Genomic DNA, 26,070 nt, shown 5'->3' with positions numbered 1-26,070 from the left:
TACTCATGTAGCCTACGTAAAGTGGTTTTCATTTCTGTTTTTGAAAATGCCAGTTTTGAAGTTTTCTTTGATATTAAACTTTCAGAAGGCAGTAACACTTTACTAGAACTTCTGTCATATGGAATAAATCTAAAAGGAAAATAAGACTGTTGACATATTTCAAGGAGTCATCCACAGTCACCTTCCCTTTAAGAGGCATGTAGCTGTTAAACATGAGTCTGAAATTCTTGGGCCTTTTTCAATTCATTCATTCATTCCCTCAGTAGTTACTAAGTGTCATCTGCTTAGCAGACACTGTATCAGTACTGGGAAAACAAAGAATTTGATTAATTCTTGCCCTTAAAAAGTCATAGGGGATAGGCTGTGTAAGTTAATTAATCATGTCACAATGTAGTAATGTGTAACAGGAGCTGGCAGGTGTTTTCTATAAAGGGGCAGATAGTATTTTCATGGTTATGCTGCCTCTATCACAGCTACTCGACTCTGCCTTTGTAGTGGAAAAGCAACATAAATACTACTGAAAAGAATGAATGTGGCTGTGTTTCAATAAACTTTATTTACAAAAACACAACTGGCAGAATTTGTCATATAATTTTCTTATAATATCAGTTTAAGTAGGAAATACAAGAGCGTAGATAGGAAGAACTTAAGAGCCCATATTTGAATATTTTGACTTAGTAAGATGTTATACTTAAATTCTTTGTGGGAGGAAAAGGGTAGAAGCCATAAAAACTTAAGTAATGTAAGATTAAAGGTAATCTGCTAGGGGGAAAAGCTTTCTCTGCGGGAGTTTCATTTATCTATGAGTTTAGTTTTTTGTTTTTTTGAGAACCAATATTAGAGGAAAAATACTATATTTGTTTTTAGGGCTTGTGAAAAGAAAGAAAGAAAGGCCAGACAAAAACACAAAGCTGAAAAATTTGTTCCTGGCCTTCGAAAATCAATGAAAAGTGATGCAGGGGGAGAAGAAACAGACGTCCTCCGAAGAGCCACCGCCACGTACGACCTTGCTTGTGATCGTTTGGGTATGCTTGCTCTTTCCTTCTCTGTTGGTGCAGTGGTAAATTCTTAGTGAGCTCCACGTTGTCCAGTTGTTTACAATGTATATAGTATTGAGTTCTTCACTTATACAGCCCTAACATTTCTGTTTTTTCATTGCTTAAGAGGAGAAACTGCAATGTAGACTGCCTGTGGTCAGCATTCAGCTTACTTCACTAAATTATACCTTTTAATTAATCAGCTTACCAAGAACACTGATCAACAAAGCAATGAAAGATGATTGTTCTTTCAGTTTTCTAGATGCAAGGTATTTGGGCTGCCAGCTTACCTCAAACCTATATTACAGACTCCTGTTAATAGACGAAACCACTTTGCTTTCATGGAGGAAATGGCATGTTTTTTTTTTGAATGACCATTGCTATAAAGGCAGCTGGCAGAACTGTTCTTTGTCAGCTCCACCAAAACTATAATCTGCCTCACGTCCATTGATCCCAAGCTGAAAAAAAAATATTTACAGTCCTTCCTAGATAATATAATGAATAAAAGTTAATAAACTCTGTAGTATAAATTTATCCCAATTCTATCTTGACGTTATAATGAAGAGCTTTACAGAACTTCAGGAGTTCAGGACTGCCTTGATCTGTTGTTCTCTGATCATCAACATTTGTGGTTCTCTTTGGATCCCCCTCTTTGCCACTAACAATGTGCAACTGAATCATGATGGTAGTGATTTAACTTGATGTAGCTGTGCTTCTAAAAGTGAAAGGGCCTGGACAGCTAGAACTAGAAAGTTTCAGCTCTCTTTAAACATACCCAGTTATCAACATCATCAAAATCTTTACCTGAATGTCCATTGATGGATGAGTGGATAAAAAAGAAGGAACTTTTGCCATTTGTGACAACATGGATGGACTTTGAGGGTATTATGTTAAGTGAAATAAGTCAGACAGAGAAAGATACTGTATGATCTCACTTGTATGTGGAATCTAAAAAAAACAAAACCAAAAACTCCAACTCATAGATACAGAGAACAGATTGGTGGTTGCCGGAGGTGGGGTGGTGGTGAAAATGGGTGAAGGTGATCAAAAGGTACAAACTTCCAGTTATAAAATAAAAGAAATCCTGGGGATGTAATGTACAACATGGTGACTCTAGTTAATAATACTGTATTGTGTATTTGGAAGTTGCTTAAAAAAAAAAAAAGAAAAGAAAAGTAGTTGCCAGAAGAGTAAATCTTAAAAGTTCTCGTCACAAAGAGAAAAATTTGTAATTATGTGTGGTAACGGATGTTACCGAGACTTATTGTAGTGATCATTTCACAATATATACAAATATCAAGTCCTTATATTGTATAATGTAATATGTGAAGTATTTCTCAAAAAAAAAAAATCTAGTTGGTGCAAAAAAAAAAAAAAGTTCAGGACTGCTTCTACCAAAAACATAGCACAATACTGGATGTAAATGTACCTGTGTGTCGCTACCCTACCCCCCTGTCCCCCGCCCCCGTTGAAAATATCCTTTCTAGTACAGAGAAAGGAATAAATATGTGGATGACTGCTTGCATAGCACTAGCAAAAATTCACTCCTTAACTGTTGCTCCAGTTCCTTCTCAACCCGTCTTCATTTTATCAAAAGTCATCCTATTTCTCACAGATTAGGCATATTGCTAAGGAACACAGGGCACATTGTCAAACAATATTATTTGAAAATATTCTGGAAATTTGAAGGAGAGCTTTCATTCAGTTGAGGGAATCAGGACAAAGTTTGTGGATAGGTGGGTTAGGAGACAGAAATAAAGCAGGTTATAGAACAGAATTGAAGCAGGTAGTGAGTGAAGGAAACTTTCCATGTAGAGTGAATGACATTAATGAAAGCTGAGAACAGTGGACTAACAGACATAGAATATCATTCAGATTGGAGTACAGTTAGCAATTAGAACTATACTGAAGGCCAGGCAGAGGAACTGTACACTAAGTACACTGTGCGATGTCATGGACAGATTGGTGTGAAAATTAGTATATGTTTACAACTGAAGGGGCAGTGATCTGAACAGACCAGTGCTTCAGGAAGATTAATTTGACAGTAGTGTTTAAAATGGAGTTTGTGGGGGAAAAAAAATGTATTTTATTTGTGAACATATTTTTTCTGTATTTTGTTTGTAGCTAATTTGAAATTTTGATCTTTGGTTTTGTCTTATGAAATTAAAGAGAGAATTGAAGAATCCAGAGTATCCACTGATATTCTGACATCAAGGGAACAGTTTTTCTCAGATGAAGAAAGAAAATATATGGCTGTTAATCAGAAGAAACCTTATATTTTAGTAACACCACTCAAATCTAAAAAAATTATAGAGCAAAAATGCATGAATTATAATCTGTCCTCTGGCACCATTAAAGCAGTAACAGATTTTGCAGTGCAAAAGCATCAAAAAGAAAGCAAATCACACTTAAATGAAACTACAAGTCCAATCAGTAAGCCCACAAAGACTTTAGAAAATACATTTGAGTATAGCGTGGGTCATAAAAGTAAAAACAAGGAAGATTGTAGTGCATGTGATTTACTCACTGTCAACCAGAAAATAAAAATACCAAGTCCTAAAAAGGAACAAACTGTCACCTCTGACTTAAAGAAAAATACAAGGTTATCAAAATTGAAGAAAATTGAAAATCAAGTCTCTGTGTCATTTTACAAGCATCAGTCCTCATCAGATTTGTCTAATGAAGAGAGTGAGAAAGGAAAGGAATTTAGAAGGAAAGCTGCTGTTGTTAAGAAGACCAGAGCAAGAGATACCAAAGAAATAGTGGTTCACCTGAGAAAAAGCACAAGAAAAACAAAGACAATCCCAGTGATGTCTGAATCTGAAACTGAAGAAAGTGAAAATGAATTTCATATGAAACAAAAGAAAGCTAGATGTTCTGCTAAAGAAAATCTTCAGAAATCTGATATTAGCAATGAGCTTCCAGTTATTGAGACAGTGGGATCTGGTAAGACAAACAGGCATTCCTTAGAATGTTTACCTGATTTAATTCAAGATGAGGAATGGAATAAGAAAGAATTACAGAAACTTCATTGGTAAGTAGTTAGATTTCACTCTGAAATATCTAGAGTGGCCACAAAACAGTTTGCAACATAAAAACTCCAGTAAGGGGCTGATTTAATGACTTCTAATCATTAACATAGAAGATATCATCCAAAAACACATGGAGAGAAATTAAAATGTATATAGAGAGTGGAGGAAGAATACAGATAACTTCTAACCTAGGTACTTTGTGGTCATCTGCAGTCTACATATGAGGAAAGTAAAAGTGACCCTCTTTTCATTTCCATTTAATATTTCAACAGTCCCCTCCCCCTCCGACCCCAGAAAGGGTAACTATGTGAGGTGACAGATGTGTTAATTAATTTGATTGTGGTAATCATTTCACAATGTATATGTATGTCAAGGGATCACATGTACACTTTATATACAATTTTGTCAATCATGCCTCAGTAAAGCAGTGGTAAACTATTTCAACACAGACAAATGCAGCTCTTTCACTTAGCTTCACATTTTAAGGAACATTTTGTAATTAAATTTACTATTATAAAACCTTAAATTTGAATCCAAATTTGTAGATTATTTAATACAGTCTTTTCTGCCTCATTTATAGAAGAGAAATTAGTCTTAAAAATTCAGTGATTTGTCCACGGTTTCTTAATTAGTGCTGCTTGGTAAATCAGGTATGATGAGAATTGGATTTGGCTATATAGATTTGAAAAGCAGTTTCAGTAGTGTGGTAATTAGTATCGGAAGCCAGATCATAGTTGAAAGATGAAGAGTGAATGAGAGAGTAAAGATAGCCTAGACGCAGAACACGAAATTTGGCAATGATGGGGAACAGAAGAATGCATAGTCGTAGAAGAGACTGTAAAGATAAGGGAACATGTATGTGTAGTTGCTTGCTGGCTTGTTTGTAAGATGGCTCATGCCAGAGTGTAATGGTATGCTGATGAAAATGTCTAGTAGAAAGAAAGGAAGATGTGATTGATAAAAGAGAGAAGGATAACAAAGAAACATGCCACATTCAGTGTTCCATTCTCTTGTGTACCCTCAACTTTATAACATTTGGAATTCATTTTCAAATCTACCTTCTCTTCCTAAGGCATCTTTGTGCCACTGTACTCTTCCTTTCTCAGTTTCCTACATTTTCCTTCTTTGTCTTGCTTTCAGGCAGAGAAGGTTCTCTTATTCTTCCAAGTTCTTGGTTTTGGCTGCTTGCTTTCTTGCTAGCAATAGTGTATTCCTCAGTGATCTTTTCCTTCCAGAGTTCTGCTTTTCCTTTTTGTACAGGGACTCCCAAATCTCTGTCTCTGGTTCTGAGTTCTTGTACTTAGCTTTGTATTTTCCTTTGCCTGCTGGACATCTCTACATAAATCTCATCTACAGCCAACTTAATATGTCAGAAACCAAACTTATTTTCCCTTGCCTGTCCACTTTGCCTGACATTCCTGTTTCTGAAGACGTAATTGTTGTAGTCAACTAGGTTTAAACTCTGTTATTATTGATTTTTAATCTAATTTTTTTAAAAAAATTAGGAAGCTACCAGCTATATCTAGGAGATATTGAGGGTTCAATTCTGGACTACCAGAATAAGGCGAATATCTCAACACAGCAAGTCACGTTAATTTTTTGGCTTCCTGGTGCATATAAAAGCTATGTTTACACTATACTGTAGTCTGTTAAGTGTGCAATAACATATGTCAAAAAAGCAGTGTATATACCTTAGTTAAAAAATAATTTTTTGCTTAAAAATGCTTATCATCATCTGAGCCTTCAGCAAGTTGAATCCTTTGGTGGTGGAGGGTCTTGCCTTGTTATTGATGGCAGCTGACTGATCAGGGTGGTGGTTGCTGAAGGTTAGGATGGCTGTGGCAATTTCTTAAGAGAGCAGTGTTGTTTGCCACATCAATTGACTCTTCCTTTCATGAACAATTTCTCTGTAGCATGAAAGCTATTTGATAGCATTATACCCACAGTAGAACTTCTTTCACAATTGCAGTCAGTCCTCTCAAACCCTGCTGCTGCTTTATCAACTAAGATTATGTAATATTCTAAATCCTTTATTGTTGTTTCAACCATCTTCGCAGCACCTTCACTAGTAGATTCCATCTCATGAAACCACTGTCTTTGCTCGTCCAAGCAACTCCTCATCCGTTCAAGTTTTATTACGAGGTTGTAGCCATTTAGTCACATCTTTAGGCTCCACTTCTAATTGTAGTTCTTTTGCTATTTCCACAACATCTACAGTGACTTCCTCCACTGAAGTCTTTAACTCCTCCAAGTCACTCATGAGGGTTGGAATCAACTTCTTCCAAACTCCTGTGAATGTTGATATTTTGACCTCTTCCCATGAATCACAAATGTTCTTAATGGCATCGTCATGATGAATCTTTTCCAGAAGGTTTTCAGCTTACTTTGCTCTGATCCATTAGAGGAGGCACTATCTATGGCAGCTCTAGCCTTAGGAAATATATTTCTTAAATAATAAGACTTGATAATTAGAGTTACTCCTTGATCCATAAACTGCAGAATGGATGTTATGTTAGCAGGCTGAAAACAACATTAATTTTGTTGTACATCTCCATCAGAGCTCTTGGGTGACCAGATGCACTGTCAATGAGCAGTAATATTTTAAAAGGAGTCTTTTTTTTTTTCTGAGTGGTAGCTCTCCACAGTGGGCTTAAAATAATTCAGTAAACCGTGTTGTAAACAAATGTGCTGTCCTCCAGGCTTTGTTGTTCCATTTATAGAGCACAGGTAGAGTAGATTTAGCATAATCTACCTGAGGACTCTAAGATCTTCAGAATGGTAAACAAGCATTAGCTTCAGCTTCAAGTCCCCAGCTGCATGAGTCTGTGTCAAGAGAGTCAGATTGTCCTTTGAAGCCAGCCATTGACTTTTCCTCCTTGGCTAGAAAAGTCTTAGATGGCATCTTCTTCCAATAGAAGACTGTTTTGTCTGCATTGGAAATCTGTTGTGTAGTGTAGCCACCTTCATTGATGATCTTAACTAGTTGTGGATAACTTGCTGCAGCTTCTACATCAGCACTTGCTGCTTCACTTTTATGTTATGCTTCACTTTGCACTTTTATGTTATGGAGACTCTTTCCTTAAACCTCATGAACCAACCTCTGCTAGATTCAGACTTTGCATCTGCAGCTTCCTCACCTCTTTCACCCTTCATAGAATTAAAGAGAGTTAGGGCCTTGTCCTAGGTTAGACTTTTGCTTAAGAGAATCTTGTGGCTGGTTTGATCTTCTGTCAAGATCGCTAAACTTTCTCCATGCAAGCAATAAGGCTGTTTCACTTTCTTATCATTTGTGTATACACTAGAGTGGCACTTTTAATTTCCTTCAAGAACTTTTTCCTTTGCATTCACAACTTGGCTGTTTGGCACAAGAGGCCTAGCTTTCAGCCTGTGTCAGCTCTTGACATGCCCTCCTCACTGAGCTTAATCATTTCTTGCTTTTGATTTAAAGTGAGAGACTTGCAACTCTTTCTTTTCGCTTGAACACTTAGAAGCCATGGTAGACTTATTTACTGGCCTTATTTCAATATTCTCTCGGGGAATAAGGAGACCCAAAGACAGAGAGAGATGGGAATGGCTGGTCAGTGGAGCAGTCAGAATACACACAATATTTATCAATTAAATTTGCTACCTTACATATGCGCAGTTCATGGCATCCCAAACAATATAAAAGTAACATCACAGATCACCATAGCAAATATAATAATAATGAAAAGGTTTGAAATATTGTGAGAATTACCAAATGTGACAGAGACATGAAGTGAGCAAATGCTATTGGGAAAAGTGGCGCCAATAGACTTTCTCGACACAGGGTTGCCACAAACCTTCAGTTTGTAAAAAACAAAATAAAGCAAAGGGCAGTAAAACGAGATATGCCTGTGCAGCCTTTTTCTTGACACTGCTCTTTTTCAGACCTTTAATGCCTTTTGCCTAAACTGTGGAAATAGCCTTGTATTTGCACTTTGTTCTCTTCATCTGAGTAATGTTTTATACAACTCCAGATTAGTCTTAATGTATAGTTAGTTGTGGTTCTGACAGATCAAAAACCTTCACTTGAATTCTTGCTCATCTTCAAATTATATAAATATTTTTCTGCCTTGCATTGAGAGCTGGAGTTGACCTCAGTTATCTTTTCCAGCTCTATCTCCCATTATTTCCTTTAATAAAGATTCTCAACCTCTGCTGTATATTCACATCATCCAAGGAGATTTTTAAATGCCTGAGCTGCAGAAATGCCAGTTCCCAGTAAGATGAGTAAGCATACTTCACTCTGTTTCTTCTACGCAGCTGTAAAACCTGAACAGACTGCTTGGAACAGCTTTTTGTTGACTCAGGAAGTTAGATAATAACAGGTTGGTTGGGGAAGACTAGAATTTTAAGAACCACCAAACTGGAAGTGAATTTCCAGTTTTTCTCTGATAGTCCCCCCAAGCTAGACTCAAGGCCACCGAAAACCAGGAAAGGGGCATTGAGGCAAGACAAAGAGAGTTCAAAGAGAAACCTTCAGTTCTGGCTTGAGCAGGAAAGGGGATTACTAACACTCAGAAACAGTATAGGAAATCTTTCAGTTCTTTCTTTTTTCTCCTTTCTCTTATAACCCAGTACCCATATAATCCAGCAGGGGCAAACATCACAGCAGCAGCTGGGGCCCACACGTTCCTTAAAAACTCTGAAAGTATGAAACCTTCCTCTCCAATTGGAATAAGAGGTCTCAAAAGGGTGGGGCAAACCATTTTGTAGCTTTCTCTTTCTGTCCTCTCTGCTTGGCACTGGAGAAAGATGCAATTGTATAAAGTGTGCAGCAGAGCCGGGTAACTAAAACCCCAGGTTTCTGCCAGAGAACGAAAAATGGGAACCCAAGATTGCGGAGAGGGAGGAGCTAGGGCAAGCAACCCTATAAAGTTGTTTGTGAACTTTTGGGCTCACCCTTATGTTACCCGTTTGTGGATCTGACCCTAAACAGCATATCCAAGACTTTGAGAACTGAACTAAATTCTAGACTACCACCCAGTTTCCAGGCTAGCTACCTGGTATACAACATGCAGTACATCCTGATAGCACTACAGAGCTTTAAAAACGGAATGGACATTGAAACTGCAACCACAGGAGACTGACTGGAATTTATAGCTCGGGTTACAGCTAGCTTAGTTGCCTGCTAAAACAAAAATATTAAGATTGTCTATAGAATATATATGACCCAGAGTTTTCTAATTCAAAATGCCTAGGAAGTAATCCAAAATTACTTAGCATACAAAGAACCAGGAAAAGTTTAACTCTCATGGAAAAAATAATCAACAGGTGCAATTCCTGAGATGACACAGATGCTGGAGTTATCTGGCAAAATTCTGAAGCAGGTATATAAAAATGCTTCAGGAACTAAAAGCAAACATTCTTGAACAGAAATTTGTAATGTCTCAGCAAGAAATAGAAAATATAAGGACCAAATGGAAATTTTAGAACTGAAAAATAATCAAAATTGAAAACTCACTGGATGGGCTTAATAGCAGAATGGAGATGAGAGAGGAAAGACATAGTCAATATCAGGAACGGAGGACTAGAAAGAGGGCAACTCTCTGGGTAAATAGACTGTGCTCCTCTTGAGTACTTGTGAATGTTTAATGGTTTAAAGCAAATACTACATTGTATGGTGGAGTTTTTCAGTGTTTATAAATGTAATACAGAAGACAACTATAACATAAAAAGGAAGGAGGAAGAGACTTGTATGATGGTTCTGAAGCAGTAAGTTATTGATTCTAAGTAGACTGTTCAGTACGTACATAGTAAACCCCAGCACAACCACTAAAAGACTACACAGATAGCTTCAAATATGTAATAGATAAATTAAAATACTTTTTAAAAAAAGGCAGAAAGAAATAGAAAACAAGAGGAACAAAGAAAAACAATTACATTAGTTATGTTAATAATCTAAATGCACCATTTAAAAGACATTGTCAGAATTAATTTGAAGACACAGTCCCACTATGTGTTGTATAAAAGAAACTCACTTCAAATATGACTTAGGTAAATTAAAAGTGTAAGGATAAATTCCATGCAAACTCAGTAGATAGCTGAAGTGGCTTTACTAATACTGATCAAAGATTTCAGTATGAAGAAAATATCAAGAATAAAGAAGGACATTACAAAATGATAAAACTGTCATTTCTCCAGGAAGATCTAACAATCCTGAATGTGTATGCACCTCAGAATACATGAATCAAAATCTGACAGAACTAAAAGGAAAGTACTGAACTGAAAAGAGTCAAATCCACAGTTATAGTTGGAGACTTAAGTGTTCTTCTCTGGGTAATTGATAAAACTAGTAGACAGAAAATTAGTAAGGGTATAGAAACTGAACAACACCATCAACCAACTGTATCTCGCTGACATTTTAGAGTAGTGTACTTAACAGTAGGGGAAAAAACACATTTTCAAGGATAGGTGGATCATTCACCAAGATAGAACATTTACTAGGTCATAAAACATCTTAAATTGAAAATAACTAAAGTTATATAAAGGGTGTTCTCAGTCCGTAGTTGAATTAAACTACAAATCAATAAAAGAAAACAAAAAATTCCAAGTGGTTGTAAAATAACACACCTGTAAATAATCAATGGGTCAAAGAGGAAGTCTCAAGGGAAAATATTCTGAACTGAACAAAGAAGAAAATATATCAAAATTTGCAATGTGGGCCCAGAAGTTCATAAACAGCATTATAGTTTGGTTTTACATAGCTCATTTCTCTTCCTGATTTTCATGGTATTTTCTGCATAAGTGAAATTGTGGTACGATCTTACAGTGAATGGACTACTGAGTAATAAAAAGGAAGAACTATTGGTACTTGTAACCACTTGAATGAATTTCAGAGGTATTATGCTGAGTGAAAAAGACCAGCCCAAAAGGTTGCATACTATATGATTCCATTTATATTATGTTCTGGAAAAGATAAAACTAAAAAGAAAGAAAATGGATCAGGGATTTCCATTGGTTATAGTGGTGGACACAAAGGGGTAGCACTAGTTTTTTTTTTAATCTGATGGAACTGTTCTGTATCTTTAACTATATGTCTGTTAAGATTCATAGAACCATACCCCAAAAGACAATTTTACTTAAAATGTTTAAAAAGTGCCTAGACTGTATGCCGTTAAAATATTCAGATATGGCAGAGTTGGGTTTGGGTTATGCTTCTCTAGTTTCTTCACAGTTCTGACTTGCACCCGTTTCTTTGAAATTTACTGTACTCTAAATATGAACTATTTACCATTCCCTAACCATATGTGGTGTTTCCTTGTCTTTATTTCTTTGCCAATATTGCTCTTTTTCACCTGCTATATTTTTATTCATCCTTCAGATTTTATCTCACGTCAACTCTTTCCTGTAACCTTTCCTTGTTATCACCTATTCCTACTTTCCACTTAGATGTAATGCCTCTCTCTTACAAACAATGTAAAGCAATTCTAATGTTGACTTCAAAGCAAAATAATCACATGAGCTTTTGGAAAATGCAAAGGATTGCCACCCCAGACCTACTGAATTGAAATCTTCAAGGATAGAGTCTGAATCTGTTTGCTTTCATTTTGCTATATAAGCTCCTTAAGTGATTCCTAGTTGCAGCCCAGTGTTTTGTACCCCTCATCATCCTTATAACCTAGTAGGGTAGACAGATACTTAGCAAAGTTTATGACAGTATGTATCAGGGAAATCTGACTTAGTTTAGGCAGATACTGGAACTAAGATTTGAAGGAATAATAAGTATTTAAGCCAGAGAGTCATGATAAGTAGATTTTAAATTTAAACAGTGTATGTAAAGGTAGAAAGTAAGAGAGCATATTTGAAAATACTAAAGGCCAAAATGACTGGCATACAGAAAGTGAGGAAAGAACAGTAGGGGATGAGAATAGACAGGCAAGCAACATGGGTCAATATTTTGGTTTTTATGCTTAAGAATGATGAAGTGATTTTTAGGTAGGACTGGAGTGATATGATTACATTTGCCTTTTTAAATTATTTGGGATTAACTAGAGGAGAAGTGTTAATTACAGACTAGCTTCTTATTAAATGCATTATGTATTTTTATTATGACAAAATAATCTTTTTAGGCAATCCTAGACTTTCATGTTAGCTACATACACGAATAGGGAAGCTTGAGCCCCCTCCCTATAGTTCTCCACTTTAGAACACATGTGGAATGATTAATTATGCAAGAGTAGAACATTTGTTAACAAGTATTCAATGACCATAAGTATTTGTTCTCCTTTTATGCATGGGGTGAGTGGTATTCTGTAGTTTGATCATCTCTGTTCATAAAAGTTGATTCTTAAATTTTCAAGAATTTTACAAATTAAATTATTAAAAATTAAATTATAAAAACTAAAAATTAAATAAATTTATTACAAACAAACTGAAACTCCAAACTCATCACTTTCTAAATCTGTTCTCTTGAGGTTCTTTATGTCCATCATATCTGTATAGTGGAAATTCTATATAATTGTGTGCTGTTGCACATTTCTTACTCCACATTCAGTGATGGCATGTTAATAGTTTGAAATCAGCCACAATAGGAGTATTTACAATATGGAAATTGACAAGCACTACAAATCAAGGCTTTTTAACCTCAGAGAATTCGTTGTTAAAAATTTACCGGCGTAACGCTGCATAGGTTAATTGGTGAGTTAAATAGATTTTTCTGGCAGAACTATCAGCCTAACCACAATATATAAAATCTCTGGGTGGGGCAGTAATATGTATTCCAGGTTCTAAAGACAGTAAGTCCCCTGCATACAAACCTTCAAGTTGTGACTCCAAAGATGTGAACGTGCGTTTGCATGACCAGCCACGTAAGTTAGTTCATGTGTCACATGTACGTTGTCACATGCGTGCATCCTCTACAAGTGGTTGTGCTTTTGTGTACTTTACAGTACTGTATAGACTACAGTAGTACAGTATCTTTATTTCAAGCCCAGGATGTCCAGAAGCGTAAAAGCAGCGGTGATATAGCTAGTACTACTGTACTTTTCAAGGCACCGTACTGTAAGATTAAAAATGTTTTCTTTATTTTTTGTGTCTGTTTTTTATGTATTATTTGTGTGAAAAGTATTATACGCCTATTACAGTACAGTACTATATAGCCGATTTTGTTAGTTGGCTAACTTTGTTAGACTTACAAACAAATTGGACTTAAAAGACGCACGCTCAGAATGGAACTTATTTGTATGTAGCGGACTTACTGTAATCATTTGCAGTGAAATTTTGGAATGTATCTCATTTGTTAAATTGGAGAACTATCTTATATTGACTTAGTTTTTTTCTGTTTCAGTTTTTATTTCCCTCAATTAAGTATTATGTCTAAAATACTGTCTATAAATTAGAATGAAAGCAAGTGTAACATTTTTTAATAAAAGCTTATAACCTGGAGTATGTAGAAACTAAGCTTGTCTTCCAATATACTCAGCAGCAGTAAGATTTGTGCAACAAGGTAGAAAAATTAGTCATGCCAGAGTCTCCCCAAAGATCTAATCATTAATTAGTTGGACTAGGAAAAAATGTTGAAAGATGGGCATGATTTTTCAGATTTAATAGAATACAGCAAAATAGAAGGCATCTACTAGATATGTAAACTTACATCTTTGTATTTTAAGCACTAGAATAAGTTATTAAGTGGGGGGAATACTATCTTCTTCCCAAATATAGTAGTTACCTAGAATGATTTTGATAAAATTCCATCAGCTCAGTAATTCTTGATTTAGTGGTATGCCTTAGTGGTTATTTTTTTTATTGACTTGAATTTCTTGTTCTTTAACTGGTTTTGGTCTTCCATAGTGCTTTTGCATCTGTTCCAAAGCACAAACCTGGTTTCTGGTCAGAGGTAGCTATGGCTGTAGGTTCTCGATCTGCTGATGAATGCCAGAGCAAATACATGGAAAATCCCCGAGGAAAAAGATCCCAGAAACATGTCACCAAGAAAAAGCCAGTCAACCCCAAAGGCCAAAATGGTAACCTTTGTAGGAAATAGTTTTTTCCCAGTTCTCAGTATCAATTTCTGATCACTCATTAAATGTATTTTATACTTATCTATGTGTCTTATTATCTGTGTTTGTTGTTGTATTTTTTTAAATTTTAAAGCTAGAAAGACCTCCAGAGATCATCTGTCTAATTTTTAAGTCTGACCTACCTATTTACTTACATCAGTAGTAGCTTTAGGGACTTCCCAGGTGGTCCAGTGGTTAAGAAACTGCGCTTCCACTGCAGGGGGCACGGGTTTAATGCCTGGTCAAGAAACTAAGATCCCACATGCCAGCACTGTGTGGCCAAAAATGAAAAAAACAAAGTTTTGAGTTTGTTGGAGGAAATCTGCAATAACTGGATTATTGTTCTAAGGATCTAAGTTAATTTGAGGCCACTTGGGTAGGGCCCCCTGGTGATTCATAAGAAAATTCAGAGTATATTTAGTTTTTATAGGAGTATACATTCCTGGCCAGGGTTTATGCCAGAGAAGTCCTATACCAGGCTTTAGGGAATATTTAGTATCCCTGTTCTAATTCAGTAAGGTTTATATTTTAGCAAAATCAAGTTATGTAGTCATCAAGGGAAATGTGAGAGGTAACATTTCTCACAGGTAAAGAACTTTTTCAACCTCATCCTGCCTATCCTAATGTAATTTCTTCCTGAGTATTTTTGTAATCTAATCATATTGCACAGATCTCAGTGTAGAAAGAATCATTTGTTACATAGGAGGCTTAGACATATTAACAACAGAGGCTGAGTTTATTTAATGTGAATATGCAATTCAGATTTTGCAAAGGCTGTTAACTTTATAGAGCAGTTACTATAAATGACTAAGTCCTTATCAAAATGTTTTGCTAACTCTTAAGGCAAGATCGGTGATGCTGATAAGAAGCAAACTATTAAGATAACTGCCAAGGTGGGAACTCTTAAAAGAAAGCAGCAGATGAGGGAGTTTCTGGAACAGTTGCCAAAAGATGACCATGATGATTTTTTCAGTACAACACCTTTGCAGCATCAAAGGGTGCTGGTAAGAGTCTTTTTTTTTTTTTTTTTTAATGGTACTGTGATCATTCTTGGGTAATTCTTTTTTCTTTTTTGTCTTTTAAATCTATTTATTTATTTATTTATTTATTTTTAGCTGTGTTGGAGGGCTTCATTGCTGCACTCGGGCTTTCTCAAGTTGTGGCGAGTGGGGGCCACCCTTCATTTAGGTGCACAGGCTTCTTACTGCAGTGGCTTCTCTTGTTGCGTAGCACAGGCCCTAGAGCACTTGGGCTTCAACAGTTGTGGCATGCGGGCTTAGTAGTTGTGGTGCATGGGCTTAGTTGCTCCTCGGCATGTGGGATCTTCCCGGACCAGGGATCAAACCCATGTCCCCTGCACTGGAAGGCAGATTCTTAACCAGCGCACCACCAGGGAAGTCCCTGGTAAGAGTCTAAATGTATGAAATCATTGTTTTCTTTATACTGACTTTTGTATCTTTCATTTTTATTTATGCTTAGTGTTCATCTCTAATATTTAGGCAAGGATTGATCACCTCCACAGGTATGCCAAAGTATAGTATAAGAAGCAGTCTGCCATTGCATGCTATTCTCATCAGTGGCCAGAGCCTACCCTTCAGTGGGGTTCAGAAATAATGATTGTAGACCCAAATAGAAAACCAAGAAATAGGCCAAACATATATTAAAAATTCATATGCAGTGAGACAAACTTAAAACTAGGGGGAAGAGGGGGTGATAAGAAAAGATTATTACCCACTGCATAGTAAATTGGGAGGAGGGATTAAGTGGCAGCATAAGATTGACAGATTTGAAAGTATACAAGAATTTTTGTAGTGTGAAAAAAATCACATAACTAAAATCTTCAGTGACTGGGATAAAATACTTGCAACAAATAAAGACAATAAGATTTATAATATGAAGAACTCATTCAAATGTTACTAGGATGATAAAAAGTATCAAGCTCACAGGAAAAAGTGGGCAAGAAAAAATTCAAAAGGCTGAAGGAAGACTTAGGTCATTTTAGCTAGCTACCAAAGGAAAACAAAGTAAATGATATGTATACCTTCTAAATTACAGAATCTTTTTAAAAAATAAAATATTCACTTACAAAAAGCAGTAGAGATGTTGATATAGTCATACGTCAGTGTATACATAATTGAATCTTACCTTTTGGAAAGCATTTTGGCAGTGTATGAGCACCATAAAGATTATGCCTACTCATGGGAGTTTATCCTAAGAAATTCAAAAGAAGCCAAAAATCTTCACAGAGATACTACTTGCATGTTTATCTGCACAGCAAAAACCTGGAAACAATCCATATAACCAGTAAGGATGAACTTCATAAACACAGTTAAATACAGTGCAAATTTTAAGTGCAAATTTGAGACTTTCTAGACTACATAGAAATGTTGAGTATTAAGATTAAAGTAATGCAAAAAAATGGATGGATATAGATAACTGGATTATTAAGTGTAAAAATTGAGAGTTGTTTTAGTGAGCTAGACTTAAGGGTAATTTTTTCATCTACCCATTTCACAATGTTGTTAAATCATCTCCAATTTTAAAAGGCTACACAGTGCTTTAAGAATTTAGTAACATCATTATCTGGGCCCTCTTTTTGCCTACACAGGTTATAAAGGGAGGTATTTTAAGAGAAACAGCTGAGACTCTTACTGTGTAGCCTTTTTGGAACACAGACATGTTAGCTATGGCTGCTTTCCTGCTTCAGTAGCAGAGTTGAGTAGTTGGAACAGAGACTGTATGGATCACAAAAGCTAAAATATTTTCTATCCAACTCTACGGAAAACATTTGCTGACCCCAGTCTACACAGCACTAGAAATGTGTGTCACTGTCTCTGTTTTACACAACAGAAACTAAACTTTTTAGAGGCCAAGGCTCTGTTCTCTACCTACTAATATTTTTAGTTATCTCAGTTGTGAAATTAAAAGAAGGAAAACAACTTATCATCCCCCCAAAAACAACTTGTGATAATGAGGAATTCCATTTTTAGGGGTGCTTGTTGGTAATATATATTTGCTTTCTAGTTACCAAGTTTCCAGGATAGTCAAGAAGAGGATGATATTCTGCCAAATATGGACAGAAATCCAACAACTCCATCATCAGTTATCTTTCCACTGGCAAAAACTCCTCAGTGTCAGCATGTCAGTCCTGGCATGCTAGCCTCTGTAAATAGGTAAGTATTTGTGCATATGATACTGTAATTCACTGCATCAGCTTTTAACATTCCATGAGTTGAAGAGAGTAGATGTCAGTAATGAGAGGAGTCATCATTGTTTTTAAAAAGTCAAGAAAGAGGGGCTTCCCTGGTGAACTTCACCTTCTAATATAGGGAGTGTGCGTTCGATCCCTTGTCTGGGAGCTAAGATCTCACATGCCTCGTGTCCAAAAAACCAAAACATAAAACAGGAGCAATATTGTAACAAATTCAATAAAGACTTTAAAAAATTGTCCACATCAAAAAAATCTTAAAAAAAAATCAAGAAAGAATAGTTCTTAACAGAAGTCGAGGATGGACAGTTTCCGTAAGTAGGGGTGTTACTCAATAGTATCAATACACAATTCACACTTTACATTAAAATAAATTCCAAATGGGTCAAAGTTTTGCATGTAAAAAATTAAACTATAAAATATACCTTAAAAAAAACCTTGGAGAACTATTTTATAATCTTAGAAGACCCAGGGGACTTCCCTGGGGGTCCAGTGGCTAAGACTGTGCTCCCAATGCAGGGATCCCAGGTTTGAACTCTGGTCATGGAACTAGATCCCACGTGCAGCAACTAAAAGTTCACATGCCACAACAAGGAGCCTTCTTGCCGCAATTAAAGATCCTGTATGCCAAAACTAAAAGATCTTGCACGCAGCAACGAAGATCCCACGTGCTGCAACTAAGACCCAGAGCAGCCAAATAAATAAAATATTTAAAATATATATATGTATATATAATATATATATATTTTAAAAAATCTTAGAAGACCCAAAAGCCACTAACAAAATGTATGTTAAGGTCAGCCATACAGAAAATAAAAAGTTTTACCTGGTACCAACCACCATAAACAATCAAAAGACAGATGACAATCTGAGAAAAGAATTTATAGAACTCATCACAGAAAAACGGTTAATTTCCTTGTTATAACATTCCTACAAATTAACAAGAAAAGGAAAGCCATTCTCATGCATTACAAGTGAAAAGGTAAATTAGTTCAGTCTGCAAGCAGTAATTTGTTAATATCTATCAAAATTATAAATGCATATGCTCTTTGACCTAGCAATGCTACATCTAGAATTGTGAGTGTACAACTAATTCATTGCAGTATTGTTTATAATGACAAAAGACTGGAAACATCTCAATTGTCCATGAATTAGGGACTAATCAAATAAATTCTGATACATTATGTAGCCATAGAAATTAATGAAGAAATTCTTTATGTACTTATGGTAAAATGTCCAAGATATATTAAATGAAAAAAGTTAGATGGGGTTAATTATGTGTTACCATTTGTGTAAATAGGGGCTGTGTGTGTGTGTGTGTATACTTGTGTATATACACATGTGTATATACACATATATACAAACACATAATTGCTTTCATTTGATTAAATATCTCTGAAGGGATGCATAAGCAACTGAAACATTGGTGATCCTTAAGGAGAAAAACTAAAATAGCTTCAGACAAATAAAAGGAAGACTCTTTGAATTTCACGCAATGTGAATATAAGCATTATTTTGAAATATAAATAAATAAAATTAAGAAAACATATGGTGGCCAACAGTCAAATAACACAGAGAAAAAAAATGGAAAATGGTAAGAATGAGGTCTGAAAATAGGTTATTCATTTGGCAATTAAGCAGGCCAGTGCTGATCTTAGACAGAGCAATTTCCATGGGGTGTGAGAAACAGAAGCCAGATGATCATGACTGAACAAAAAAAAAGCATTCAGCACTCATGAAGCTTAGTGAAATTTTAATTTGCATTTATTCAGCAAAAACATAATTTTCCCCAGCAATTCACAAATTATTTTTTGTTTATTTTTAATTAAGTATTTAGTGCAGATGATTGTATATTAAGCATATAATTTTTTTAATTATTTTAAATTTATTTTATTGAAGTATAGTTGATTTACAGTACTGTGTTAATTTTTGCTATATAGCAAAGTGATTCAGTTATACATATATATTTTTCATACTCTTTTCCATTATGGTTTATCACAGGATATTGAATACAGTGGTAGGACCTTGTTGTTTATCCATTCTATGTATAATAGTTTGCATCTGCTAATCCCAAACTCCCAATCCATCCCTCTCCTACCCCCTCTACCCCTTGGCAACCACAAGTCTGTTCTCTATGTCTGTTTCTGTTTTGTAGATAGGTTAATTGGGTCATATTTTAGATTCCACATGTAAGTTATATCATATGGTATTTTGTCTTTCTCTTTCTGACTTCATGTAGTATGATAATCCCCAAATCCATCCATGTTGCCACAAATGGCATTATTTCATTCTTTTTCATGCCTGAGTAGTGTTCCATTATATATATGTATCACATCTTCTTTACCCATTCATCTGTTGATGGACATTTAGATTGCTTCCAAGTCCTGGCTATTGTGAATAGTGTTGCTATGAATGTAGGGTTGCATGTATATTTTTGAATTATACTTTTGTCTGGATATATGCCCAGGAGTGGGATTGCTGATTCATATGGCAACTCTGTTTTTAGTTTCTTGAGGAACCTGCATACTGTTCTCTATAGTGGCTGCACCAGTTTACATTCCCAGTAACAGTATAGGAGGGCTCCCTGTTCTCCACACCCTCTCCAGCATTTGTTATTTGTAGATTTTTTAATGATGGCCATCCTCACCTTTGTGGGGTGGCACCTCATTGTAGTTTTGATTTGCATTTCTCTAATAATTAGTGATGTTGAACATCTTTTCATGTGCCTGTTGGCCATCTGTATGTTGTCTTTGGAGAAATGTCTGTTCAGGTCTTCTGCCCATTTTTCAATTGGGTTGTTTGTTTTTTGTTGTTGAGTTGTATGAGCTATTTGTATATTTTGGAAATTAAGCCCTTGTTGGTCACATCATTTGCAAATATTGTCTCCCAGTCCGTAGGTTGTCTTTTCATTTTGTTTATGATTTCCTTTACTGTACTAAAAGCTTGTAAGTTTGATTAGGTCCCATTTATTTATTTTTGCTTTTATTTCTATTGTCTTGGGAGACTGATCTAAGAAAACATTGGTATGATTTATGTCAGAGAGTATTTTGCCTATGTCTTTAAGCCATAATGAGTTTATTTTTGTGTATGGTGTGAGGGTGTGTTCCAACTTCATTGATTTACATGCAGCTGTCCAACTTTCTCAACACCACTTGTCGAAGAGACTGTCTTTTTCCATTGTATATCCTTGCCTCCTTTGTCAAAGATCAATTAACCTTAGGTGTGTGGATTTACTTCTGGGGAGCATATAATTTTGGACAGAGTTTTTTGGTAAACACTTTGGCCAAATCATTAGCTTTAAAATATTTATCCCTTTGGCCCCTGAATTTTATTTCTAAGGAAATGTGAGACTTGGGCAAGTATGTGTGTACATTTGTATGAATAAAAATGTTCATCACAAAAGAATACTGAAAATTTGGAAATGACCTGTCCAGTAATAAAGAAAGTTAAGAGATTAGGATTTGTCCATATAATAGAAGAATATATAACAATTTAAAATAATGCCTTTGATAATTTTTAATGACATAAAATAATGTTCAGTGGATAATTTTTGAAAGCTAAGAAATAAAACTGTATACAGTATGATCCCAGTTTATATAACATGTATTCATAAGAGAAAGGAAATTTCTTGACCAAAAACATCACCAGCCATTATCTCTAGATTGTAGAATTACACTCGTGTATTGTAATGTTATTTTTTTATATATATCACTTTTACAATTAAGGAAAATGGCTTTTTTTTTTCTTATAGAGCACATGATGGACTCATTTATATCAAGAATATATTTCCTAAAACATTTTTGTTTTTAAAATACGAGTTTCCTAGATCTCTTCAATCTCTTGACTTCACCAACTCTAGCAGTTAGCTTCCTTTTCATAGCAATTTTAAGTAGTGAAGCAGTTTTTCTTAATCAGTCCCAAAGTATCTGGTTTATACAGGACAAAAGACTCATAAGGTGGTGATCCTGAACAATTGGCTAGGCTTATTCACTTGCTGTGCAGCAGTGTTTGTGGTTCACATTCATATCTTAATCTGTCACACATTTACACATTTCAACATGTCATACCTTTAAGGTTCCCAAAGAGTCATAAAGGAAAGGAACATCAATCATATAGGATCTCGAAGCCAAGAGAGAGAATTAGAATTGGTGTTCAGCTGGTATTTACTGTCATAAGTAATTGTTGGGGAAATTGAGAACAACATTCTATGTGGCTTCGGTTTTCATCTGTAAATTATGAGTCAAGCTTATTTGTTAAGAATGAGAGGGGAGAGAGGTAAGGTAAAAACAAATGAAAAAAAGTCTTAGTTGCTATGGGGGATGTAAGAAAGATGTAACTGTAGAAATGAAGGCTCATGAGCTGAACTGAAGACTCAGCACAGTTGGAAGCCATAAATTAATTGAGGGTTTTCATCACCAGGCATATCTTTAAAATGACCAACTTTAAGATTCAGTCTGGATAGGGAAGGAAGACATGAATAAGAGAAAGGAGTGAAAGATATAACAAAAAGGAATCAAGGGACAAGAAGTCTCTGAGTTTTAGAAAAGACAGGCAGCAAGATAGAGATTGGAAAGAGCACAAGTGGGACAATGGACAAGGAGTAAACCATCATTTCCCAGGATAGTCTTACAGGATTGAAGCATTTTGTCTGTCTTGATCAGTACATGATTGTCTTTTTGAGAATGGAAAAGGAGATGTACTTTTAAAATATTGAAACATTTTAAGTTAATTTTGTCAATTGCTGTTTAACCTGTGGATAAAAGTATGGTAGCTAACGTTGACTTGAAATTATTTTATATTTAAACAGGGCTGATTGTGATAAATATGTTTTTCGTATGCAAAAAAACCATAAAAGTAAAGGTGGCACCGTCTGGGGCAACATCAAGAAAAAAACAGTGAGTATTTTTATTCATCGTTCATCTATTCAACACATCTAGTGAACAACTATAATATATGGCAAATTGTTGGAGTTATAAGTTACGTAACAGTCCCTGCCTTCAAGTTGCTTACAGCCTGATACAGGTAAATTGTAATACGAGTCTGTGAGTGAGGTAAGTACATTAAGTCCTATAGGATTATGGATGGCAGCTCATAGACTGAAGCATTTTAGCAAGGTAAGAATTTTCATTTGAGGAGTCAGGCAGGGTGGGGAAAACACACATAGGTTAGAGAAAGACATTTCAGGCAAGACACAAAAGGGTAGTATCTATTCAGTGATTGGGGAACAATCCAGACTGAGTCATGATTGTCATAGAATAAGAAATTTCATTAAATCCTCTGCATATTCAAAATGGTTTCAGATTTTTTCAGATTCAGCTACTTGATTGTGTGTGTGTGTGTCAAGATTTAAAATCTAATTACAGAAAAATTTTAACTAAAAATTGCCTTACCATGATCTATATCCCTTTTGAGAAAAGATTGGGAGAATCCTCCTGAATTAATTTTTAAATTTTTAATTTCTCATTTTAATTTGAATAATTTATATCCAGATAAAACTACAAGTATTCTGGAAAAGCTAATTCACCTCACATTTCCTCAAAGTAAATAGCCAATCTTAGAGAATGATAATTTATGGGGGTAAAACAGGAGACTACCTTATTCCCGGAGGGTATATTCCTTCCAGGCAGGTTATGGCTATCCCCTCCCTCACCCATGCTGAAATATTTATATTGCACACCTGCTAGAGTATAGTTCCTCTCTGAGGGTCTCTAAACATTGGGATTACCTGATCAGATCTAATCTCCGTAGGCTTTGTATGTCCACAGGAAATGGTAGATACCTCTGGGGATCTTGGTTTAAAATCAGCCGGGAGACCAAATTCCTCAAAAGAAACCTCTGCTCCATAATTGAAGATGTGGGCAGACTCACCCTCAATGTTTCTCAGATTCTCTTTTTCCAGTCCCACATTCCTTACAAGAATGAAATTTTGGTTTCACTTGTAGCCAGTATGTGAGGATAGAAAGAGCAAAGGATTTAGTATTACAAGTTCTGATTTCAAGGTCTGACTCCCATACCAGCTTTATGACAAGGCAAGTTACTTGAGCTTTCTCATCTCATTTTATTCATGGGTGGTATGAAGTGGGGATCATGATGATATTGTATCATTTAGGATCTTTGTTGCCTTATTGATTTTCTGTCTTGAAGATCTGTCCATTGACGTGAGTGAGGTGTTAAAGTCTCCTACTATTCTTGTATTCTGGTCAATTTCCCCCTTTATGTTTGTTAGTATTTGTTTTATGTATCCGGGTACTCCTATGTTGGGTGAATATATGTTGCTGAGTGTAATATCCTCTTCTTGTATTGATCCTTTTATCATTATATAATGTCCTTTATCTTTCTTTATAGCCTTTGTTTTAAAGTCTGTTTTGTCTGATATGAGTATTTGTGGACCCCACTTTCTTCTCATTTCCATTTGCATGAAATATCTTTTTCCATCCCCTCACTTTCAATCTATGTATGTCCTTTGCTTGAAAGTGGGTCTCTTGTAGGCAGCATGTAGTAGATCCTTGTTTTTTTATCCAATCTGTCACTCTGTGTCTTTTTATTGGAACATTTAGTGTATTGAAATTTAACGTAATTATTGATATGTATGAATTTATTGCCATTTTAAACCTTGTTTTCGCATTGATTTAACATTTCTGCTTTGTCCCTTTTTGTTTTTCCTTTTGTGGTTTGATCGTTTCGTATTATGTTTGTGTTCTTTATGGTTTTTGTGAACCTATTATGTTTTTGATTTGTGGTTACCCTGTTTTTCAAGTATGTTAACCCCTTCCTATATTTACTTGCTTTAAACTGGTAGTCATATAGGCTCAAACACATTCTGGAAAAAAAAAGTACATTTTCTTACTCTCCTCCCCCACATTTTGAGTTTGACATCCTCTTTCCCATCTCCATTTAATCCTTTTGCTGTTCGTTGTGGGTATCATCACTTTTTTTTTAGTCTATGTCCTGGCTTATTTAATTGATTTACTTTCCAGTTGTGATTTTCTCTTTCCTATAGATTCTTGTTTATTTTCTCTTTAGAGAAGACCTTTCAGTATTTCCTTTAGGATAGGTTTAATAGTGCTGTATTTTTTTAGTTTTTGCTTGTCTGAGAAATTCTTTATCTCTCCTATTCGAAATGAGAATCTTGCTGGGTAGAGTATCCTGGGTCGCAGATTTTTCCCTTTCAAGGCTTTGACTATATTGCCACTCCCTTCTGGCCTGCAGTGTTTCTGTAGAGATATCAGCTGATAGCCTTATGAGGGTTTCCTTGTAATTAACTCTTTTTTTTTTTTTCTCTTGCTGCCTTTAGAATCCTCTCTTTAAATTTTGCCATTTTAATTATAATATGTCTCGGTGTAGGTCTATTTGGGTTCATCTTGTTTGGGAGCTTCTGTGCTTCCTGTACCTGGATATCTGTTTCCTTCTTTAGGTTTGGGAAGTATTCTTCAGATACATTTTCTTTTCTTTTGTTTTCTGTTTTGTTTTGTTTAAATTTATTTAGGCTGTGGCACGCAGGATCTTCTTAGTTGCGGCTTGTGGGTTCTTTAGTTGCGGCATGCGTGTGGGATCTAGTTCCTTGACCAGGGATTGAACCGAGGCACCCTGTATTGGGAGCACAGAGTCTCAGCTACTGGACCTCCAGGGAAGTCCCCAGATACGTTTTCAGTCCCCTTTTTCCTTTCTTCTCTTTCTGGGATCCCTATTATGTGTAGATTAGCATGCTTTATATTATCCCATAGGTGTCTTATATTGGCTTCAATTTTTTTCATTTGGCTCTTTGCTGTTCTAATTGGGTGATTTCCATTATTCTGTCCTTCAGATCACTTCTTTGTCCTCTGCATTATATTCTGCTATTCATTGCCTTAAGCTCAGCTTTCGTCTCGGCAAATAAGTTTTCTAATTTTTCTTAGTTCCTCTTTATAGTTTCTAGTTCCATTTTACAGGAATCTGCATTTCTATCAATAGCCCTTCTTAATTCGTTCAGTATTTCATTATCTCCTTTTTGAATTCAGTGTCTGTGAGACTGAAGAGGTCTGTTTCATTGTTCTTTCAGGGTAATTCTCTTGATATTTTTTTAAATTAATTTATTGGCTGCATTGGGTCTTCATTGTTGCACATGGGCTTTCTCTAGTTGCTGCGAGCAGGGGCTACTCTTCATTGTGGTGCACGGGCTTCTCATTGCTATGGTTTCTCTTGTTGCGGAGCACAGGCTCTAGGGGCCTGGGCTTCAGTAGTTGCGGCACACAGGCTCAATAGTTGTGGCTCACAGGCTCTAGAGCGCAGGCTCAATAGTTGTGGCACATGAGGTTAGTTGCTCTGAGGCATGTGGAATCTTCCTGGAGCAAGGATCAAACCCGAGTCTCCTGCATTGGCAGGCAGATTCTCAGCCACTGTGCCACCTAGGAAGTCCCTCTTGGTCTTTTAATTGGGAGTGGTTCCTCTGCTTCTTCATTTTACTTATATTTTTTGACTCTGAGTTTAGGAGAACCAGTTATCTGCTGTGGTCTTGAAGAGCTGTTTTTATGTGGGAGCATCCCTGTGTAGCCTGCATGTGCTTAATATTTTTGGTGCATGGGCTGTTTTTAGTAGGGGTGCCTACCACATTTTTTCTTCAGTGTGCTGGACAGTGTCCCTTTGATAACAGGGTGTGACTCCTGTGGTGACTAGAGCCTGCACTGGATATTGAGCAGGGCCTCTTCTTTGCTCTCTGGTTGTCACCAGCCCTGTAGGGGCAGCGTCTGCTCTCCAGTTGTTGGGGTAGAAGCCCTCAGATCTGTTTCTGAGAT

The 26,070-nt window shown here is 35.9% G+C and overlaps 1 protein-coding gene across 7 annotated transcripts in view; it reads left to right on the top strand.

The window, feature by feature from the left end:
- The window catches only part of MIS18BP1 (MIS18 binding protein 1), a 51,746-nt gene that overhangs the window by 23,196 nt on the left and 2,480 nt on the right, over nucleotides 1–26,070 (top strand). For 4 of the 7 annotated variants that reach the window (XM_057723673.1, XM_057723672.1, XM_057723670.1 and 1 more), the window contains exons 8-13: nucleotides 868–1,025; nucleotides 3,207–4,071; nucleotides 13,883–14,055; nucleotides 14,935–15,095; nucleotides 17,116–17,264; nucleotides 22,107–22,194. In XM_057723673.1, the coding sequence (XP_057579656.1) occupies nucleotides 868–1,025; nucleotides 3,207–4,071; nucleotides 13,883–14,055; nucleotides 14,935–15,095; nucleotides 17,116–17,264; nucleotides 22,107–22,194 (1,594 nt within the window). The other 3 variants (XR_009051475.1, XM_057723674.1, XM_057723675.1) reach the window with 3 other exon arrangements.

Source organism: Hippopotamus amphibius, chromosome 2 (assembly GCF_030028045.1).
Source record: "Hippopotamus amphibius kiboko isolate mHipAmp2 chromosome 2, mHipAmp2.hap2, whole genome shotgun sequence".
Lineage (NCBI taxonomy): Eukaryota > Metazoa > Chordata > Mammalia > Artiodactyla > Hippopotamidae > Hippopotamus > Hippopotamus amphibius.
The sequence above is the reverse complement of the archived record's forward strand: the minus strand, read 5'-3'. Positions and strand labels throughout refer to the sequence as shown.